Raw genomic sequence first — 18535 nt, forward strand, 5'->3', positions numbered from 1 at the left:
CTTTACGGCGATGCCTCCAAGGACCACATGTTCGGCTCGGATTTCTCACAATGCTGCCTTCACGGCACACGTTGATGCTTTATTTTTTTGCCACGATGGTAGTTTGATTTATTTAGTGCACGTATGATGAACATCGAAGTCATGATGAATTTTTTTATTATAAATAAAATATGCGTATGGTGAGGCAGCCCAGTAGGGGCGCTACAGTACAGAGGGCGCCATTTATGCCAGCCAGATCAACGCAAAAACAAGTAAGATTTATAACGCTTACATTTGCATCCAATAATATTAGACGCTTCCTTGCAAAAAAATACAAAGTAGCACATTTTTGTTTTGTAAAGCCTCGCCTGTGCAGCCTTTTTTTTTTTAACGTTTTGGGATGTAAGTTTGTCCAATGAAACCAAAACCATGTTGTTCTGCTGCTGTTGTTCCATCGCAATAAATTCAAGTTGAGTCTCATCAAGTCGTCACCACGAACCGGAAATACTGAGAGTGGATTTGGAAATAATGTAGACATACCCCACAGAAACGTAACGTGGTATTTATGAACATATGTGTGCTTGTCCAGTATACATTATGTACGTTATTGACGTAATAGTGGTATTCTCGTAGCCTTATTTTCACGTCCCTGTAAAAATGTTTTGTTTTAGTGTTTTACGCTGAAATGCATACCCGGAAATAATATGCCAGCTCTCGGCGCCCCCCTTGACAACAGCGCTGCTTCAAACTACCCATTCATTCCTTTCACTCGCATCCCAGCAGCGGCCCTCCCCTCCCGCTTCTCCGCCTGGAAAGATGGCTGCTCCGGCGGTGGTGAGAAGCTCCGAGCCGGCGCTGTGCCCGAGCTTCGCGGAGGTCTGCTCGTTTCTGGAGCGCTACGGAGCGGCCCTCGACCTGCCCGAGATGACTTTCCCGCAGATGGAGGGCTACCTGCGCGACAAGACGACAGGTGAGAGGCCGGTTAGTGGCGGAGCAAAAGAAAGTGGCGGAAAAGCTGCGACACTCGGGAGCCCTGGAGGAGGAGGAGGAGGGAGGGGGAACCATCAGCACTATCACCGCGGTGATGGTGAGGCTGATGAAGATGTGTGTGGTAGCCCTGATGAACATCACCAGCGATCTGCTTTCATCACGTGACAAATGTTTTGCCGCCATTTGAGAGACAAACTAACATTCTCCGCGAGTTCGCGAGCTAACACAAAGCTAGCACCATTCGCTGTGGTGGTGGTGGGGGGGGTGGAGAGAAAAAAAGCTAATGGGCTAAAGTTAATGGAAAATGGTGTCCTGTGAAGGAGCAATGTGTTACACGACATTTAGGAGGAGCAAGGAGAGTCATGTTTGGAGTTGGAGTTGATGTTGTGAGGGCGAACACTAACGTGAGCGTGAAGGTAGCCATGATGCAAGCCTGTTCGCTCAGTCTTGTCAAGGTGGACTTCTCTCCCCCCCGCCCCCATTTTCCCTGCTAACAGGACTGCTATTGAAACACCAGCAACTCCATTGAACTTTATTTAACGTCAACGTCACGTCGCAAGTCCAAAAAATGTCGCCGCTAAGCGAAAGTAACCGCTAAAAAAAACAGCGGATGTTAGTATGTGGCTGTCATATGTGCGCCTGCGCAGTAGGGCCTTTTAGCTCCAGTTAGCGAGATGCTGAGAGTAAATACAAGCTGCGTTTTTAGCTGCTATCTGCTCTTAAAGCACCCTAGTTTGAGATTCGATAACAACTGAAGATACTTAAGCGTTCACTTGAAAGCCTTCCGCGCATGATTAACTACACGGGTGTAAATTGATTAGTTTTCAGTGGTAAATGTGGTGTGACGACGGAACAGATTACGACACTATTTACGACAGTTGGTTTGTGTTTGTGCGGTAGAGGGACATTAACAACAGAAATAGTGCAAGCAATTCAATATTTTAAAATCATTAATTGATTAAAGTGTTCTCTTCAGATGTGTTTTCTCAAAAAGCCTTTGTTTTTGTAAGCTGATTGATTGATTGAAACTTTTATTAGTAGATTGCACAGTATAGTACATATTCCGTACAATTGACCACTAAATGGTAACACCCCAATAAGTTTTTCAACTTGTTTAAGTCGGGGTCCACGTAAATCAATTCATGGTACAAATATATACTATCAACATAATTAGGGCTGTGATTAACGATTAATTTGATAATTTCTCTGATGATGCAATTGTTGATGACTGAGGTGTTGATACCAACCAAATTTAACCCCTCTACCCCCCTCCCCCCAGGCCTCCATATCCCACACCCCGGATTGTAAATAATGTAAATAATTCAATGTATATACTCTGATAATTATCTTGTGTGATGACTGTATTATGAAAATAGTATATATCTGTATCATGAATCAATTTAAGTGGACCCCGACTTAAACAAGTTGAAAAACTTATTCGGGTGTTACCATTTAGTGGTCAATTGTACGGAATATGTACTTCACTGTGCAATCTACTAATAAAAGTTTCAATCAATCAATTGATCTGTCGATTATTACTTCGATTAATGATCGGATAAAAGAGACAAACTACATTTCTATCCTTTCCAGTATTTTATTGGGAAAAAAACAGCATACTGGCACCATACTTATTTTGATTATTGTTTCTCAGCTGTTTGTACATGTTGCAGTTTATAAATAAAGGTTTATTAAAAAAATTAAAAAAAATGTTTAATACCATTTTTAAAAAATTGCTTCTGCGCATAGCATAGATCCAACGAATCGATGACTAAATTAATCACCAACTATTTTTATAATCGATTTTAATCGATTAGTTGTTGCAGCCCTAATCATAATACAGTCATCACACAAGTTAATCATCAGAGTAGATACGTTGAATTATTTACATTATTTACAATCTGGGGGGTGGGATTAGGAGGGCTTGGTTGATAACAGCACTTCAGTCATCAACAATTGCATCATCAGAGAAATGGGCAATGAAACAGTGTAGGTCTGACTTGGTAGGATATGAACAGAGAGCAGAGAACATAGTGAGTTCAGATAGCATAAGAACAAGTATATACATTAGAAATACATTTGATTATTTACATTTGGTTATTTACAATCCGGGGATGTGGGATGTGGAGGGGGGAGGGTGTTAGTCAAGGGTTGAAGTTGCCTGGAGGTGTTGTTTTAGTGCGGTTTTGAAGGAAGATAGAGATGCACTTTCTTTTACACATGTGGGGAGTGCATTCCATATTGATGTGGCATAGAAGGAGAATGAGTTAAGACCTTTGTTAGGTCGGAATCTGGGCTTAACGTGGTTAGTGGAGCTCCCCCTGGTGTTGTGGTTATGGCAATCATTTACGTTAAGGAAGTAGTTTGACATGTACTTCGGTATCAGGGAGGTGTAGCGGATTTTATAGACTAGGCTCAGTGCAAGTTGTTTTACTCTGAATTGTGTCACTGTAATTTAAAACATTTGTACGCATGTACAACACTTAAGACTTTCAGTATATCAGTATGTGGAATTAAATTATGGAATCAAACAATGTACTAATATGATCCACTTCAAGAAATTCTTCAAACTTAAAGTGTTTATAAAGTACAAAGAAGAACTATGATAAACATTCTGAATGTATCTAACCCATCCATTCATTTTCAAGATAATCTTACTCATCTCACCATATGAAATACAACTTACTTCACCAATTATTATTTATTTATTGTTATTGTTATTACTTATGGAGTATATTGTGAATACATTGAGAACAGGAAGTGAACAAAAGTTTTAGCAACTGTTATGTAAAGGAACAGAGGTAGGATTAAATAAGCTCTGCTTCTTCCTACTCCTTTTCGAACATGTTGAATAGAGAAACTGGAAATTGTGATGTATCATGTTGTATGGATGCATGTTTGAAAAATAAACTCAACTCACCTCAACTGTACAAGTCATGCATTTAGATGGCCAACGTTCTCAAGACAAGGACAAGAACAATATCAACCATAAAAGCATTTGCAGTGACCTTGTTTGTAATGTGTGTGTTCAGTTCCCAAACCTCTCGTAGAACTCCACGTGAAGCTGCTCCGAAAGCTTGGGAAGAGTGTTACAACTGACCGCTGGGAAAAATACCTGACCAAGGCAAGTCGGATCCTCACTAACGTTTATTTTTCTCCGTTTGAGAACAAGGCGACAACAAGGTTTTTCCATGTTGACTCAATTTTGCTTGGTTGTAGATGTGCCAGGAACTGAACAGTGCCTGGGCGTGGGAGCTGGAACAGAACGGTTACCAGGATATGTCCATGGAGTGCAAGTCCGGCATCCTCAAAGTACGAAATTCCTGCTTACACAATGAAATATTGTCACCGCTTGATTAGCCAAATAACTGACATAGACAATGTGTAGGCATCTATGAAAATTATTCTTCATTTCATTCTTTGTCCACGTTCCTGGCAGTATCTGTGTGAGTGTCAGTTTGATGACAACCTCAAGTTTAAGATGGCCATCAACGAGGAGGAGCCGGAGAAGATGCGTCTGCAGCCAATCGGGCGGGACCGACAGGGCCTGATGTACTGGCTTCAGCTGGACCAGGACCAGAACATCAGGTTGTACACGGAGGAGCAGGACGACCAGGACGGGTCCACCTGGAGGTGCATCGTCAGGTGGGACTTGCAGGACATTTGATGTGCCCTTCAGCTCAGGAACCGTCTGTCCCCCGAACTGTCTCCTTAGGACCCGCAATGACCTGGCTGATGCTCTGGACCTCCTGAAGGGCCAAGTTCCAAACCAGAACCAGGAGGGATCTGGGAGCAGCAGCCCTGCTCAGAGAGAAGCAGGTAGGTGGAAACATCTATCACAAGTAGGGCTGCAACGATTAATTAGATTAGAAAAAAGCTTTGATTTACATTCTGTTGCTTCGATTAAACGTTCAATGAGTGTAACTAATAAAAATCTATAAAATCCGGACCGCATAAAAGAAGGTAAAACAAGTTGAATGGAAGGTAAAAGGTAATAGAAGTGGATTAAATGTAAAATATGTAAATAAAATGTAAAAGAAGGATTGTAGAAGGTAAAATAATATAAATAAAAGGTAAAAGTACTATATAAAAGGTAAATAGAAAGTAAATAAAGGCAAAAGAAGGAATATAAAACGTAAAATAGGTTGATTAAGTTAAAGTTAAAGTTAAAGTACCAATGATTGTCACACACACACTAGGTGTGGTGAAATTTGTCCTCTGCAGTATTAGGCCGTAAAAAGTTAAATTGAAGGTAAATAAAAGGTCAGATAAGTTCAATTGAAGGTAAATAAAAGGTAAAAGAAGGAATATAGACGGTAAAAGAAGATAAAACATGGCAAAAGACTGTCAAAGAAGCTAAATAGAAAGTGACGTTAGGTAAAATAAGTTAAATAACAGGTCAAATATGTTAAATAGAAGGCAAATTAAAGGTAAAAGAAGATAAAACAAAGTCAAATATGGTAAACAAAACGTAAAATCGGTTAAATAGAAGGTAAGAAAATATATACCTGTATATAAAAAGTAAAAAAAGGTGACAGACGGTCAAAAAAGGTAAACACAAAGTAATGAAGGTTATGGCAGGTACAAAAATCTTTGTTAAATTCAACTATTTTACCTGAAATACACATTGAGGCTATAAAGTGGGTTTTATCCGGATTAATCAAACAAACTAATCAAAAGATTACTTGATTACTAAAATAATCGATAGCTGCAGCCCTAGTAGTAAGTACAATATTTTCTCATGTAGTGTCTGGGGTCATGTATTTACACAAATGCAGAGTACCAGAAATGGTCTTCAACTTTAGAGATGTGTTATGCAAAGACTGCTACTGATTCTATTATGATGTAATAGAACTAATAACAGCGAGACAAGACGGGACAAAAACACTTAACAAAATCTTGCTTGTGTGCTGCCAAAGTTGACGAGGTCAGCAAACTCGACAAATCCACAGAGGACGTTGCTGATGGCATGAAGGTTGAGAATGAAGAAAAAACCCTACAACAAGGTAAAACAAATATATTTTATTATCAATGCTACCTTTTTAAAGAGAGAAAACTTGATTGGAATTGTTAAAAAAAAGGCTTTCTCTTTATTTTAGTGGAAAATCAGGAGACCATCAAACAGGAAGTGAAAGAAGAGCAAGCCGATGACAAACCTCCTCTTTTTGATAACCACGTGAGCACCATCACCTCCCTCATCAAGCCAGAGAGCAGGGACGTCGATGCCCGCAAAAGCGCCGTCTCTGTCGTCATGGCGACGGGCACGGCGGCATCAAAACAGGAAGTGAACAAGGAGGAGGAGGCCGAGCGGGCGGTCGTCAGGAGCAACCAGCAGGCTAAGATACCACTGAAGAAGAGGGAGCTGAAGCTGGCGGAAAGCTACCACGGCAACCACCTCAACAACAAGAGCAGCAGCAGTATCATCGTGTGCAACCCCTCCGTCATCCACAGCAAGGACGTCTCATTAGCGCCCCCAAGTGCCTCCGCAGCGTCGCAGCAACACGCAGAGTCTGTCTTGAAACCAGAGCTGACCAACGGGAGGTCCTCAGTCCTGTCGCCCAACAAAGAGGGACAAAACGGGGCTTTGGGCATCATAGGCCAAGTCGGGGTCATAGGTCATGTCGGGGTAATCCGCGGCCCACCTGAGCGTGTTAAAACACCCTGCGGTGGACCAGAAGACGAGAACGGCTGCAAAGCTGTGGAGGAAGACCGGGAGGTGAGCCGGCAGTCCGTGCTGGTGAGAAATGCCCCTGTCGCCATGGAGACGGCATCAAAAGAGGAGGACAAAGAAAGTGAGGAGGACACTGGCGCGGGATCACGAGGACTTCTTGTCGAAGAGGAAGGACGCAAAGACGGCCCAGAGAAAGACTTAGGCTGCGCCCCGTCTGTCAAAGAACCCCGAGGGGAGAAGGAGGGTTTAAATGGTGGCCTGGTGGCTCAGGCTAGTGAGAAGGACACTGGACAAGGGTCTGAGCACAAGCCGCGCCCACTCGAGGAAGCCTCCTCGGAGCTCCAGAAAGAAGGAATCAGGTTGAAGATTAAGATCCCTCCTCATCGCAGAAACAAGCTGCGGGCAAAAGAGGTACAGAAGGAGGTCTCAGAGGGCGGGAGGTCGCTCAGGAGGTCTGCGAGGATTGGCAGGTTTGTGTCCCACGTTGATCTAACGGCCACACACGGAAGTTGTTGTTCCTCTGAAAGATGCTCTCCCTTGTCCACCTGCAGGCCCAGCTCCAAGGCCACTGACGGTCAGAAAAAGAAACGGAAGCCAGCCACAAAAGAAGAAGAGGAGGGTGAGGAAGAAGAGGACGCAGAAGACGAGGAGGAGCAGAGTTTGGCGACCGCAAAAGACAAAAAAGCTCAAGCTGTTGTCCAAACCAGGAAGCGAAGGGTAAGAAGTACATTTTCTTTCCACAAAGAGTGACTCTCTGTGACTAACCATGATGCATTTCAGGGCAAACGGAGACACGGACGCCCTCGATGGACCAACATCCGCACCAAAAGACGCAAGCCGAACGAGGCGGAGGAGGTTGTGGACAAAGAGGAGGAGGCCAGCGACCAAGGTAGCCACTCGGAGGAGTCCTGTCAATCAGAGGAGCTTCCCAAGGAGGACGCCTGCTCTCACTGCGGCCTTCCCAACCACCCGGAACTGGCGAGTGGTCCCCGTATATCTCCGTGACATCATCATCGTCATGGTGGTCAGACACACTCATGTCGTGTGTGTCCTTTTTAGATCCTGCTGTGCGACTCATGTGACAGTGGATATCACACCGCCTGCCTGCGCCCGCCACTCATGCTCATCCCTGATGGCGAGTGGTTCTGTCCTCCCTGCCAACATGTAAGCCCCGACCGTATGTAGTGATTAGATTTCATTTAAAAAGAAATGTGATTAGCATTATAAGGGACAATTGGCACACTTCTCACCAAGTTGTTATTGTGTGTTTGCAGAAGCTTCTGTGTGAGAGGCTGGAGGAGCAGCTGCTGAACCTTGACAGCGTTCTGAAGAAGCGGGAGCGAGCCGAGCGGAGGTAAACGCACACTTTCTTTCACCTCACCAATGACACGGTGAAGCCGCGCAACATGCTAGCTGTACAGAAACATGTCTGCATGGAGCCTCGTTAGTAGAAGTCAGTCACGCGCGGGCTAAGATGATGAACCCCTTGTGATGAGTTAACCTTTGACCCTTGTGTCTGCTTATGTGTCAGGAGGGAGAGGCTGGTGTACGTCGGAATCAGTGTGGAGAACATCATTCCTGTGAGTAGAGCAACACCAAGATAGAGGACTTAAATACTGGAGCTGTGTTTCAATTGGCACACTTTCACATTTTGAATACATAAGGGCCGTACCTACGAGAAGGCACATGTATCACAATAGACACTAATCTATACATATATATATTTATATTATAAAACCCAAAACCAGAGAAGTTGGCACGTTGTGTAAATGGTAAATAAAAACAGAAAACAATTATTTGCAAATCCTTTTCAACTTATATTCAATTGAATAGACTGCAAAGACAAGATATTTAATGTTTGAACTGAGAAACTAAATTTTTTTTTGCAAATAATCATTAACTTCGAATTTAATGGCAGCGACACATTGCAAAAAAGTTGGCACAGGGGCATTTTTACCACTATGTTACTTGGCCTTTCCTTTTAACAACACTCAGTAAACATTTGGGAACTGAAGGAGACACATTTTTTAAGCTTTTCAGGTGGAATTATTTCCCATTCTTGCTTGATGTACAGCTTAAGTTGTTCAACAGTCCTGGAGTCTCTGTTGTGGTATTTTAGGCTTCATAATGCGCCACACATTTTCAATGGGAGACAGGTCTGGACTACAGGCAGGCCAGTCTAGTACCCGCACTCTTTTACTATGAAGCCACGTTGATGTAACACGTGGCTTGGCATTGTCTTGCTGAAATAAGCAGGGGCGTCCATGGTAACGTTGCTTAGATGGCAACATATGTTGCTCCAAAACCTGTATGTACCTTTAAGCATTAATGGCGCCTTCACAGATGTCTAAGTTACCCATGCCTTGGGCACTAATACACCCCCATACCATCACAGATGCTGGCTTTTCAACTTTGCGCCTATAACAATCCGGATGGTTCTTTTCTTCTTTGTTCCGGAGGACACAACGTCCATAGTTTCCAAAAACAATTTGAAATGTGGACTCGTCAGACCACAGAACACTTTTCCACTTTGCATCAGTCCATCTTAGATGAGCTTGGGCGTTTCTGGGAGATGTTGATAAATTGCTTTTGCTTTCAATCAATCAATCAATGTTTATTTATATAGCCCTAAATCACAAGTGTCTCAAAGGGCTGCACAAGCCACAACGACATCCTCGGTACAGAGCCCAAAAGCTTTGCATAGTAGAGTTTTAACTTGCACTTGCAGATGTAGCAAATAACTATAGTTACTGACAGTGGTTTTCTGAAGTGTTCCTGAGCCCATGTGGTGATATCCTTTACACACTGATGTTGTTTTTTTGATGCAGTACCGCCTGAGGGATCCAAGGTCACGGGCATTCAATATTACGTGCAGTGATTTCTCCAGATTCTCTGAACCTTTTGATGATATTACTGACTTTAGATAGTGAAATCCTTAAATTCCTTGCAATAGCTCATTGAGAAATGTTGTTCTTAAACTGTTGGACAATTTGCTCACGCATTTGTTCACAAAGTGGTGACCCTCGCCCCATCCTTGTTTGTGAATGACTGAGCATTTCATGGAAGCTGCTTTTATACCCAATCATGGCACCCACCTGTTCCCAATTAGCCTGTTCACCTGTGGGATGTTCCAAATAAGTGTTTGATGAGCATTCCTAAACTTTCTCAGTCTTTTTTGCCACTTGTGCCAGCTTTTTTTAAACATGTTGCAGGCATCAAATTCCAAATGAGCTAATTTTTGCAAAAAATAAAGTTTTCCATTTTGAATGTTACATATCTTGTCTTTGCAGTCTATTCAGTTGAATATAGGTTGAAAAGGATTTGCAAATCATTGTATTCTGTTTTTATTTACCATATACACAACATGCCATCTTCACTGGTTTTGGGGTTTGTATATTATGTATACAGTATATATATAACATATACACAGTATGTATATGTGTACATATGTATATTAGGGATGTAACGGTATAAGGATAAACCGCGGTTAGTAATACTGTTTAAATTTTTGATTATTGAAAAAAAACATCATTTATTAAAGCATTTTAGGCATCAATGCTTACTTCCTGGAAACGAAGTCGCCGCATGCGCAACAGCGCCGTTTTGCTCGACAAAACATGGCGGAATGCAACTCCACGAACCTTGCTCCAGGAGATTTTGCCTCAGAGTAAACGCAGCCAAACGCTTCCTTTCACATGATTTATCTCGCTTCATTTCCGTAGTGTCCGTAGTTTCTCAGCGTGCATTTAAGAGCGCAGTGCTAAGCGGTAGTAAAGACAACCTCCAGACGGTCCATATTACCGTATTAAATTAAAAATGATCAAAGAACCGTCATTGATAACTGCACGTTGATACGGACAGACTGACTGGCGCTAGCTTAAATGCTAACATGTAAACGAAAGACGTTAAAAGTATTTCCCCCTTACGAAACGTCCTTACCCAATCTATACTTGTAGAAACACAAGGTTAGATTGCGGGCAGCGTTAGTAGTAGTACTTCTCCCACAGCCAAGGTAGTGACTATTAAGGGTGGTGAGTATCCCACATCAAACTTAAGAGAGTCAATCACTTCACCATAAAAGTAGGTGACAGTGTCATCACCAGGAAAGATGAGGTCACCTACCTAGGTTCCATTCTAGAGGCTAACCTTTCCTGTGATAAAATGGCAACCAAGGTAATCAAAAAGGTTAACCAACGAACGAGATTTCTCTACAGAATTTCCTCTCTGGTCAACAAAAGCACCTTGAGGATTCTGGCGGGAACTCTCGTTCAACCCTTTTTCGATTACGCATGCACCTCCTGGTACCCTAGCACCTCCAAAACCCTCAAATCTAAACTCCAAACATCCCAGAACAAGCTAGTCAGGTTACTTCTAGACCTCCACCCCAGATCCCACCTCACTCCTACCCACTTCTCTAAAGTGGGCTGGCTCAAGGTGGAGGACAGAGTTAAACAACTTGCACTGAGCCTAGTCTATAAAATCCGCTACACCTCCCTGATACCGAAGTACATGTCAAACTACTTCCTTAACGTAAATGACCGCCATAACCACAACACCAGGGGGTGCTCCACTAACCACGTTAAACCCAGATTCCGAACTAACAAAGGTCTTAACTCATTCTCTTTCTATGCCACATCAATGTGGAATGCGCTCCCAACAGGTATAAAAGAAAGGGCATCTCTATCCTCCTTCAAAACCGCTATAAAAGTTCACCTCCAGGCAGCTACAACCCTAAACTAACACCCTCCCCGGATAGCTAATAATCAAATGTAAACAATCAAATGCAGATTCTTTTTCTTATGCCTTCTGATCTCTCTCTCTCTCTCTCTCTCTCTCTCTCTCTCTCTCTCTCTATGTCCACTACTTGATGTCCATATCCCCACCCCACCCCCCCTCCACACTCCTGATTGTAAATAATGTAAATAATTCAATGTGATTATCTTGTGTGATGACTGTATTATGATGATAGTATATATGATAGTATATATCTGTATCATGAATCAATTTAAGTGGACCCCGACTTAAACAAGTTGAAAAACTTATTCGGGTGTTACCATTTAGTGGTCAATTGTACGGAATATGTACTTCACTGTGCAACCTACTAATAAAAGTCTCAATCAATCAATCAATCAATCAATCCATCACTGAGCACTCACCCAGGGAGTGAGAGTACACTGCATTTTGCCGTACTTCTCTCAACGTGAACGCACTGACGTACTCAAAACGCCAAGTGAAAGTGTGGAAGTGCGCCAACTGAGACGCAACACGGAAACTTTAAAACACGACTCTCTTGTTCGTACAGGGGCAGGAGGAAGAGGAGGAAGAGGAAAAGTCCACAAAGAAGAAAGATACCAAGAAGAGTAAAAATCTGGGGAGGAGATCAACCAGAACCAGGAAGCACATCAGCTACAGGTGGGTGTGGCTTGCTTGTTAGGTTACCATGTGACCTGCTCTGACGTGTTTAACAAAATGACATCTATGCTTTAGATTTGACGACTTTGATGACGCCATTGATGAGGCTATAGAGGAGGACACAGGGGACGGTAAAAGTGAGTGGACATAGTGAAGCTTCATATCATGTATTTGTTTCAGACATGCCTATCAAAGTTAAAGTTTCACATCAACCGTACGTACGATAAGTAGTTGGAAGAAGCATATTTATTTAATATCTTATTCCCCCTTTTTGTCCATTTTGATTACTGATCATTCAATCCTACCATATGTTTTACATGTTCCCGTAATGCTGTACTTTGTCATTTAAAGTTTTTTTACTTGCTGTTTGAGTGTTTTTCTATATAAATAAGAAAAAATAGAGAATGTGCAGCAATTAATCAATCGCTTATGCAGTAATTAAGGGAAGAAAATTTGAAAAAGGTGTTAAAAAATTAAATAAGAATGAGCAAATAGAAAGAGTACCGTACTATAAGGCGCACTTAAAATCCTCTAATTTTCTCAAAAATGGACAGTGCGCCTTATAACCCGTGCGCCTAATGTACAAATTAATTATTGTTGTGCTTGCCGACCTCGAAGCAGAAGCAATTTTATTTGCTACATGGTATAATGATAAGTGTGACCGGTAGATAGCAGTCACACATAAGAGATACGTGTGGACTGCAAGATGACGCTAGCAAGCAAGATCAAAACTTAGATGTTTCATAGAGAATATAGAACATTACACTCGGCGCTCAAAAATCTGTCAAAATGTTTTAGTACGACTTTGGTAAGCTATGATGCCGCACCGCTTGATGGATTGTAGGGGCATTACGGCCACAGTAGTCAGACGTACTGTGCTTCAACATACAGGTATTATTATGGAGTGTGTATAAGGACGGCAAAATGGCAACTATTAGGAGACATTATCTGGCGTTTTGATTCGCAATATTATGCAAAACCCTCTTTTCTTACCTGTTGGTACCTGCTGATGTGTATTTGGGATCTGAATTTGCGCGTGTCCGCTATTGTAGCTCGCGCCGTAGTCAATGAGCTCCTTCTTTTTCTCTATTCTCTTGTTGTGGGGCAGACGGGCTCGTACATGCACATGCATCCTCCGCTGTTGCCATTTTTAATGTAGTTCAAACTTATATTTGTCAGTAGACTCCATATGGAAGCGCTAAAAACTACAACAAAGATGACGGGGACAAGACACAGTCAAATTGGAGACTCTTAAATAAAATGGTGCATTCTACAGAGACGGTCAGAAAGCAACTTGAAGAAGGTCTGTAAAACATAATCTATGCAACATTTTGACCAAAGAACCACCATTACATGTTATGTAGACCACAAGGAAGTATTTTAAATGTAGAAAAAAAATCATAGTATCACCCCTTTAATGCACCTTTTGTATGGAAAATAGACCTGAATACACCCGCTTATCTGCAGTGCGCCTTATAATTGGTTGCGCCCTATGGTCCGAAAAATACGTTATACAAATAAAAGTAATGAAAATGTTACAACAAAGAGAAAAACTAAAAGTACTTTGTTGGGTAGAAGACTCATTGTGTTTAATTGGAAGATAACAGCGCCTCCTTGCCACACCCGCTGGATTAAAGATGTTCTGTATTTTCTCAAACTGGAAAAGATTAGGTTTACAAAGTACGGTTGTTCTGCAGAGTTTCAAGAACTTTGGGGTGCCTTTCAGAGATAAGTAGAAGTAACGGATCTCCAAATTAACCCTGATTGAAACAACTGGGATGTGGATGGTTTATGAGCTTTTTTTGTGCGCTTGTTGGTTGTTATATCTCTCTAAAGCCATTCATTCTGTGGTTCTTTCTTTTGTTTATTTTATCTATTTATCCCACCTCCATAGACATGCACCTGGGGATAGGCTGATTTGTAAAACTAAATTTGGCCCTGCCTCAGCCTGAGTGCACCCCGAGAGGGACAAACGGTAGAAAATGGAAGGATTAATATTACTGGTTTTTTTGTCCTTTTATTAGTATAATTATTATTTGATATGTATATATGTATGTGTGTGTATATGTGTGTGTATTACATATGTATGTGTGTATTACATATGTATGTGTGTGTGTTTATGTGTGTGTGTGTGTGTGTATATATATGTATGTGCATATATGTATTTATGTGTGTATATATATATATATATGTATAAGTATATATATATGTATATATGTATGAGTATATATACAGTCGTGGTCAAAAGTTTACATACACGTGTAAAGAACATAATGTCATGGCTGTCTTGAGTTTCCAATAATTTCTTCAACTCTTATTTTTTTGTGATAGAGTGATTGGAGCACATACTTGTTGGTCACAAAAAACATTCATGAAGTTTGGTTCTTTTATGAATTTATTATGGGTCTACTGAAAATGTGACCAAATCTGCTGGGTCAAAAGTATACATACAGCAATGTTAATATTTGGTTACACGTCCCTTGGCAAGTTTCACTGCAATAAGGCGCTTTTGGTAGCCATCCACAAGCTTCTGCTTGAATTTTTGACCACTCCTCTTGACAAAATTTGTGCAGTTCAGCTAAATGTCTTGGTTTCCTGACATGGACTTGTTTCTTCAGCATTGTCCGCACGTTTAAGTCAGGACTTTGGGAAGGCCATTCTAAAACCTTAATTCTAGCCTGATTTACCACTTTTGACATGTGTTTGGGGTCATTGACATCACATGGATCCAATCCAATCAATCCAATCCACTTTATTTATATAGCACATTTACACAACAAGAATGTTTCCAAAGTGCTGCACAGCCATGTTAAAAACAATATTAAAAACTATATTAAAAACAATATTAAAAACAATATTATGCTACACCAATGACTGAATAAAAACAAAGAATAAATGAATAGAAAACCAATACAGAGACAATATAAAAAATAAATATGATTAAAAACGATTTTAAAGGGTGAAACCAATTAAAACAGTAAAATAGACATCAAAATTTATAACCCTAACCCTAACCACACAAGACAACAGAGGACAGAAGACCACACAACTCACGTAGTGTTAAAAGCCAAAGAATAAAAGTGGGTCTTTAGACGAGACTTAAAACACTCCACTGTGGGAGCAGTTTGAACATGGAGGGGCAGAGTGTTCCAGAGTTTAGGGCCGACCACAGAGAAGGCCCTGTCTCCCCTGGTTTTAAGTCTCGTCCTGGGCACCACGAGCTGGAGCTGGCTCTCGGACCTCAGAGCGCGCGCAGGAGTGTAAATTTGGATGAGGTCCGAGATATACTGAGGTGCCAGTCCATGTAAAGCTTTAAAAACAAACAGCAAGGATTTAAAATCAATTCTAAAATGAACAGGGAGCCAGTGCAAACTCCGAAGAATTGGGGTTATATGCTCACGTTTCCTGGCCCCTGTTAAAAGTCGTGCTGCCGCGTTCTGGACTAACTGCAACCGGGAGAGAGTTTTTTGGCTAATGCCAGCATAAAGTGCATTGCAGTAGTCTAGGCGACTTGAAATAAAAGCATGCACGACTTGTTCAAAAAGGTTAAAAGATAAAAATGGTTTTACCTTTGCTAAAAGACGAAGATGATAAAAACACGATTTTAAAACGCCATTGACATGGACAAAGATAAGACCTTCTGGAGGAAAGTTTTGTGGTCAGATGAAACAAAAATTGAGCTGTTTGGCCACAATACCCAGCAATATGTTTGGAGGAGAAAAGGTGAGGCCTTTAATCCTAGGAACACCAGCCCTACCGTCAAGCATGGTGGTGGTAGTATTATGCTCTGGGCCTGTTTTGCTGCCAATGGAACTAGTGCTTTACAGAGTAAATGGGACAATGTAAAAGGAGGATTACCTCCAAATTCTTCAGGACAACCTAAAATCATCAGCCCAGAGGTTGGGTCTTGGGCGCAGTTGGGTGTTCCAACAGGACAATGACCCCAAACACACGTCAAAAGTGGTAAAGGAATGGCTAAATCAGGCTACAATTAAGGTTTTAGAATGGCCTTCCCAAAGTCCTGACTTAAACATGTGGACAATGCTGAAGAAACAAGTCCATGTCAGAAAACCAACACATTTAGCTGAACTGCACCAATTTTGTCAAGAGGAGTGGTCAAAAATTCAAGCAGAAGCTTGTGGATGGCTACCAAAAGTGCCTTATTGCAGTGAAACTTGCCAAGGGACGTGTAACCAAATATTAACATTGCTGTATGTATACTTTTGACCCAGCAGATTTGCTCACATTTTCAGAAGACCCATAATAAATTCATAAAAGAACCAAACTTCATGAATATTTTTTGTGACAAACAAGTATGTGCTCCAATCACTCTATCACAAAAAATAAGTATATATATATATATATATATATATATATATATATATATATATATATATATATATATATATATATATATATATATATATATATATATATATATATATATACCGTATTTCCTTGAATAGCCGCAGGGGCGCTAATTAATTTAAAACCTCTTCTCACTCCTGCGGTTACCAAAACCATGCGGAATGAGCAAGCATGCTCTAATTATTTTAAAACCTCTTCTCACTCCGGCGCATACCTTATCATGAAAAGCACATTTAATAAAAAAAAACGTTATTATGATCTTACCTTTACTTGTAAATGGGTCCATGTGCAGCTGCTTCTGATCGAAGGCAGTCTTTCTCATCTTTCTTCAATTTTAAAAGTCTCTGGAGATATTCCTTTAATTATTACCTCCTGCTTCGATTGAAAGTCCAGTTTAGAAAACGGTTTTATTTTAGATATGTAATCCTCCATGGTAAAAGTGCAAGCAAACAATTGCTGCATGCTTGCTGCTTGTTGTCTTCTTCTGCAGTACCTGTCTCCTGCAGTACTGGTAGTCACAAGAAGGATCACTAGCGCCCTCTACCACCAGGAGGCGGGAGTCATTTAATGACTCATATTTGACCCGGCGGAAGTGCCAAGCATGCGCTAATTATTTTGCGAAACGAATTTGACCCGGCTGTAATTCTAGGCAGGCGAATACTATATTCCCGGCGCCAATTCAAGGAAATACGGTATATATATATATATATATATATATATATATATATATATTAAGGCTGTGAATCTTTGGATGTCCCACGATTCGATTCAATATCGCTTCTTGGGGTCACGATTCGATTCAAAATCGATTTTTTTTTTCAATTCAACACGATTTTCGATTAAAAAACGATATTTTCCCAATTCAAAAGGATTCTCTATTCATTCAATACATAGGATTTCAGCAGGATCTACCCCAGTCTGCTGACATGCAAGCAGAGTAGTAGATTTTTGTAAAAAGATTTTATAATTGTAAAGGACAATGTTTTATCAACTTATTGCAATAATGTAAATTTGTTTTAACTATTAAATGAACCAAAAATATGACTTATTTTATCTTTGTGAAAATATTGGACACAGTGTGTTGTCAAGCTTATGAGATGCGATGCAAGTGTAAGCCACTGTGACACTATTGTTCTTTTATTTTTATAAATGTCTAATGATAATGTCAATGAGGGATTTTTAATCACTGCTATGATGAAATTGTAACTAATATTGATACTGTTGTTGATGATATTAATTTTTGTTTCACTACTTTTGGTTTGTTCTGTGTCGTGTTTGTGTCTCCTCTCAATTGCTCTGTTTATTGCAGTTCTGAGTGTTGCTGGGTCGGGTTTGGTTTTCGAATTGGATTGCATTGTTATGGTATTGCTGTGTATTGTTTTGTTGGATTGATTAATTAAAAAAAAACATTTAAGTTAAAAAAATAAATTAAAAAAATCGATTTTTTTAAAAATGAGAATCGATTCTGAATCGCACAACGTGAGAATCGCGATTCGAATCGATTTTTTTCCTACACCCCTAATACATACATATATATATATATATATATATATATATATATATATATATATATATATTTATATATATATATATATATATGTGTGTGTGTGTGTGTGTGTGTGTGTGTGTGTGTGTGTCTTTTTTTATTTTACTTGTGGGGGGAAGGGGTGCAGCAGTTGATGTATTTGTGTTTCCATCCATCTTTTTCCGCATATCTATTATTATACTATTGTCAATTGTACGTCTGTTAAAAACCACTAAAAACTTTTTTTTTTTAAAGAGAGAAAAATAAATGTAGTAAGCGTAAATAAGTAATAATAAATATAGTTCATGATAAGTGTCAAATAAGTAAAGATATTAAAGACAAAGGAGATACTTGTTTGATTAAACAAAGACTTCCTTGCTGAAATAACCTGCAATGGCGTTGATGTAACAGCAGGGGGAGGCAGAAACGTCACGGCCCTCCTGTCCCAGGACGGAAGGTTGAGTCGCCGTGGGCCAATCACAGCCCAGACGCTCTCTGCCAGGACCAGGAAGAAGCGGCGTCTGAACGACCTGGAGAGTGACAGCACGGCGGCGGAAAGCGAGGACGAGTTCACGCTCAGCAACAGGTGACTT

The 18535-nt window shown here is 40.6% G+C and overlaps 1 protein-coding gene across 2 annotated transcripts in view; it reads left to right on the forward strand.

Moving 5' to 3' along the window:
• rsf1a (remodeling and spacing factor 1a) overlaps positions 1–18535 on the forward strand; it is a 21011-nt gene continuing 2476 nt past the window's right edge. Inside the window, exons 1-16 of one of the 2 annotated variants that reach the window (XM_062060665.1) lie at positions 1–251; positions 760–949; positions 3999–4090; positions 4186–4278; positions 4406–4611; positions 4682–4785; positions 5886–5972; positions 6066–7107; positions 7189–7354; positions 7418–7615; positions 7697–7801; positions 7912–7991; positions 8169–8217; positions 11940–12049; positions 12125–12186; positions 18354–18528. In XM_062060665.1, the coding sequence (XP_061916649.1) occupies positions 171–251; positions 760–949; positions 3999–4090; positions 4186–4278; positions 4406–4611; positions 4682–4785; positions 5886–5972; positions 6066–7107; positions 7189–7354; positions 7418–7615; positions 7697–7801; positions 7912–7991; positions 8169–8217; positions 11940–12049; positions 12125–12186; positions 18354–18528 (2840 nt within the window). In that variant the 5' untranslated portion in view covers positions 1–170. Of the gene's footprint in view, positions 252–759; positions 950–1241; positions 1386–3998; positions 4091–4185; positions 4279–4405; positions 4612–4681; positions 4786–5885; positions 5973–6065; positions 7108–7188; positions 7355–7417; positions 7616–7696; positions 7802–7911; positions 7992–8168; positions 8218–11939; positions 12050–12124; positions 12187–18353; positions 18529–18535 lie in introns of those variants that run through there. The other variant, XM_062060666.1, reaches the window with a different exon arrangement.

This window comes from Entelurus aequoreus, linkage group LG10, assembly GCF_033978785.1.
Source record: "Entelurus aequoreus isolate RoL-2023_Sb linkage group LG10, RoL_Eaeq_v1.1, whole genome shotgun sequence".
NCBI lineage: Eukaryota > Metazoa > Chordata > Actinopteri > Syngnathiformes > Syngnathidae > Entelurus > Entelurus aequoreus.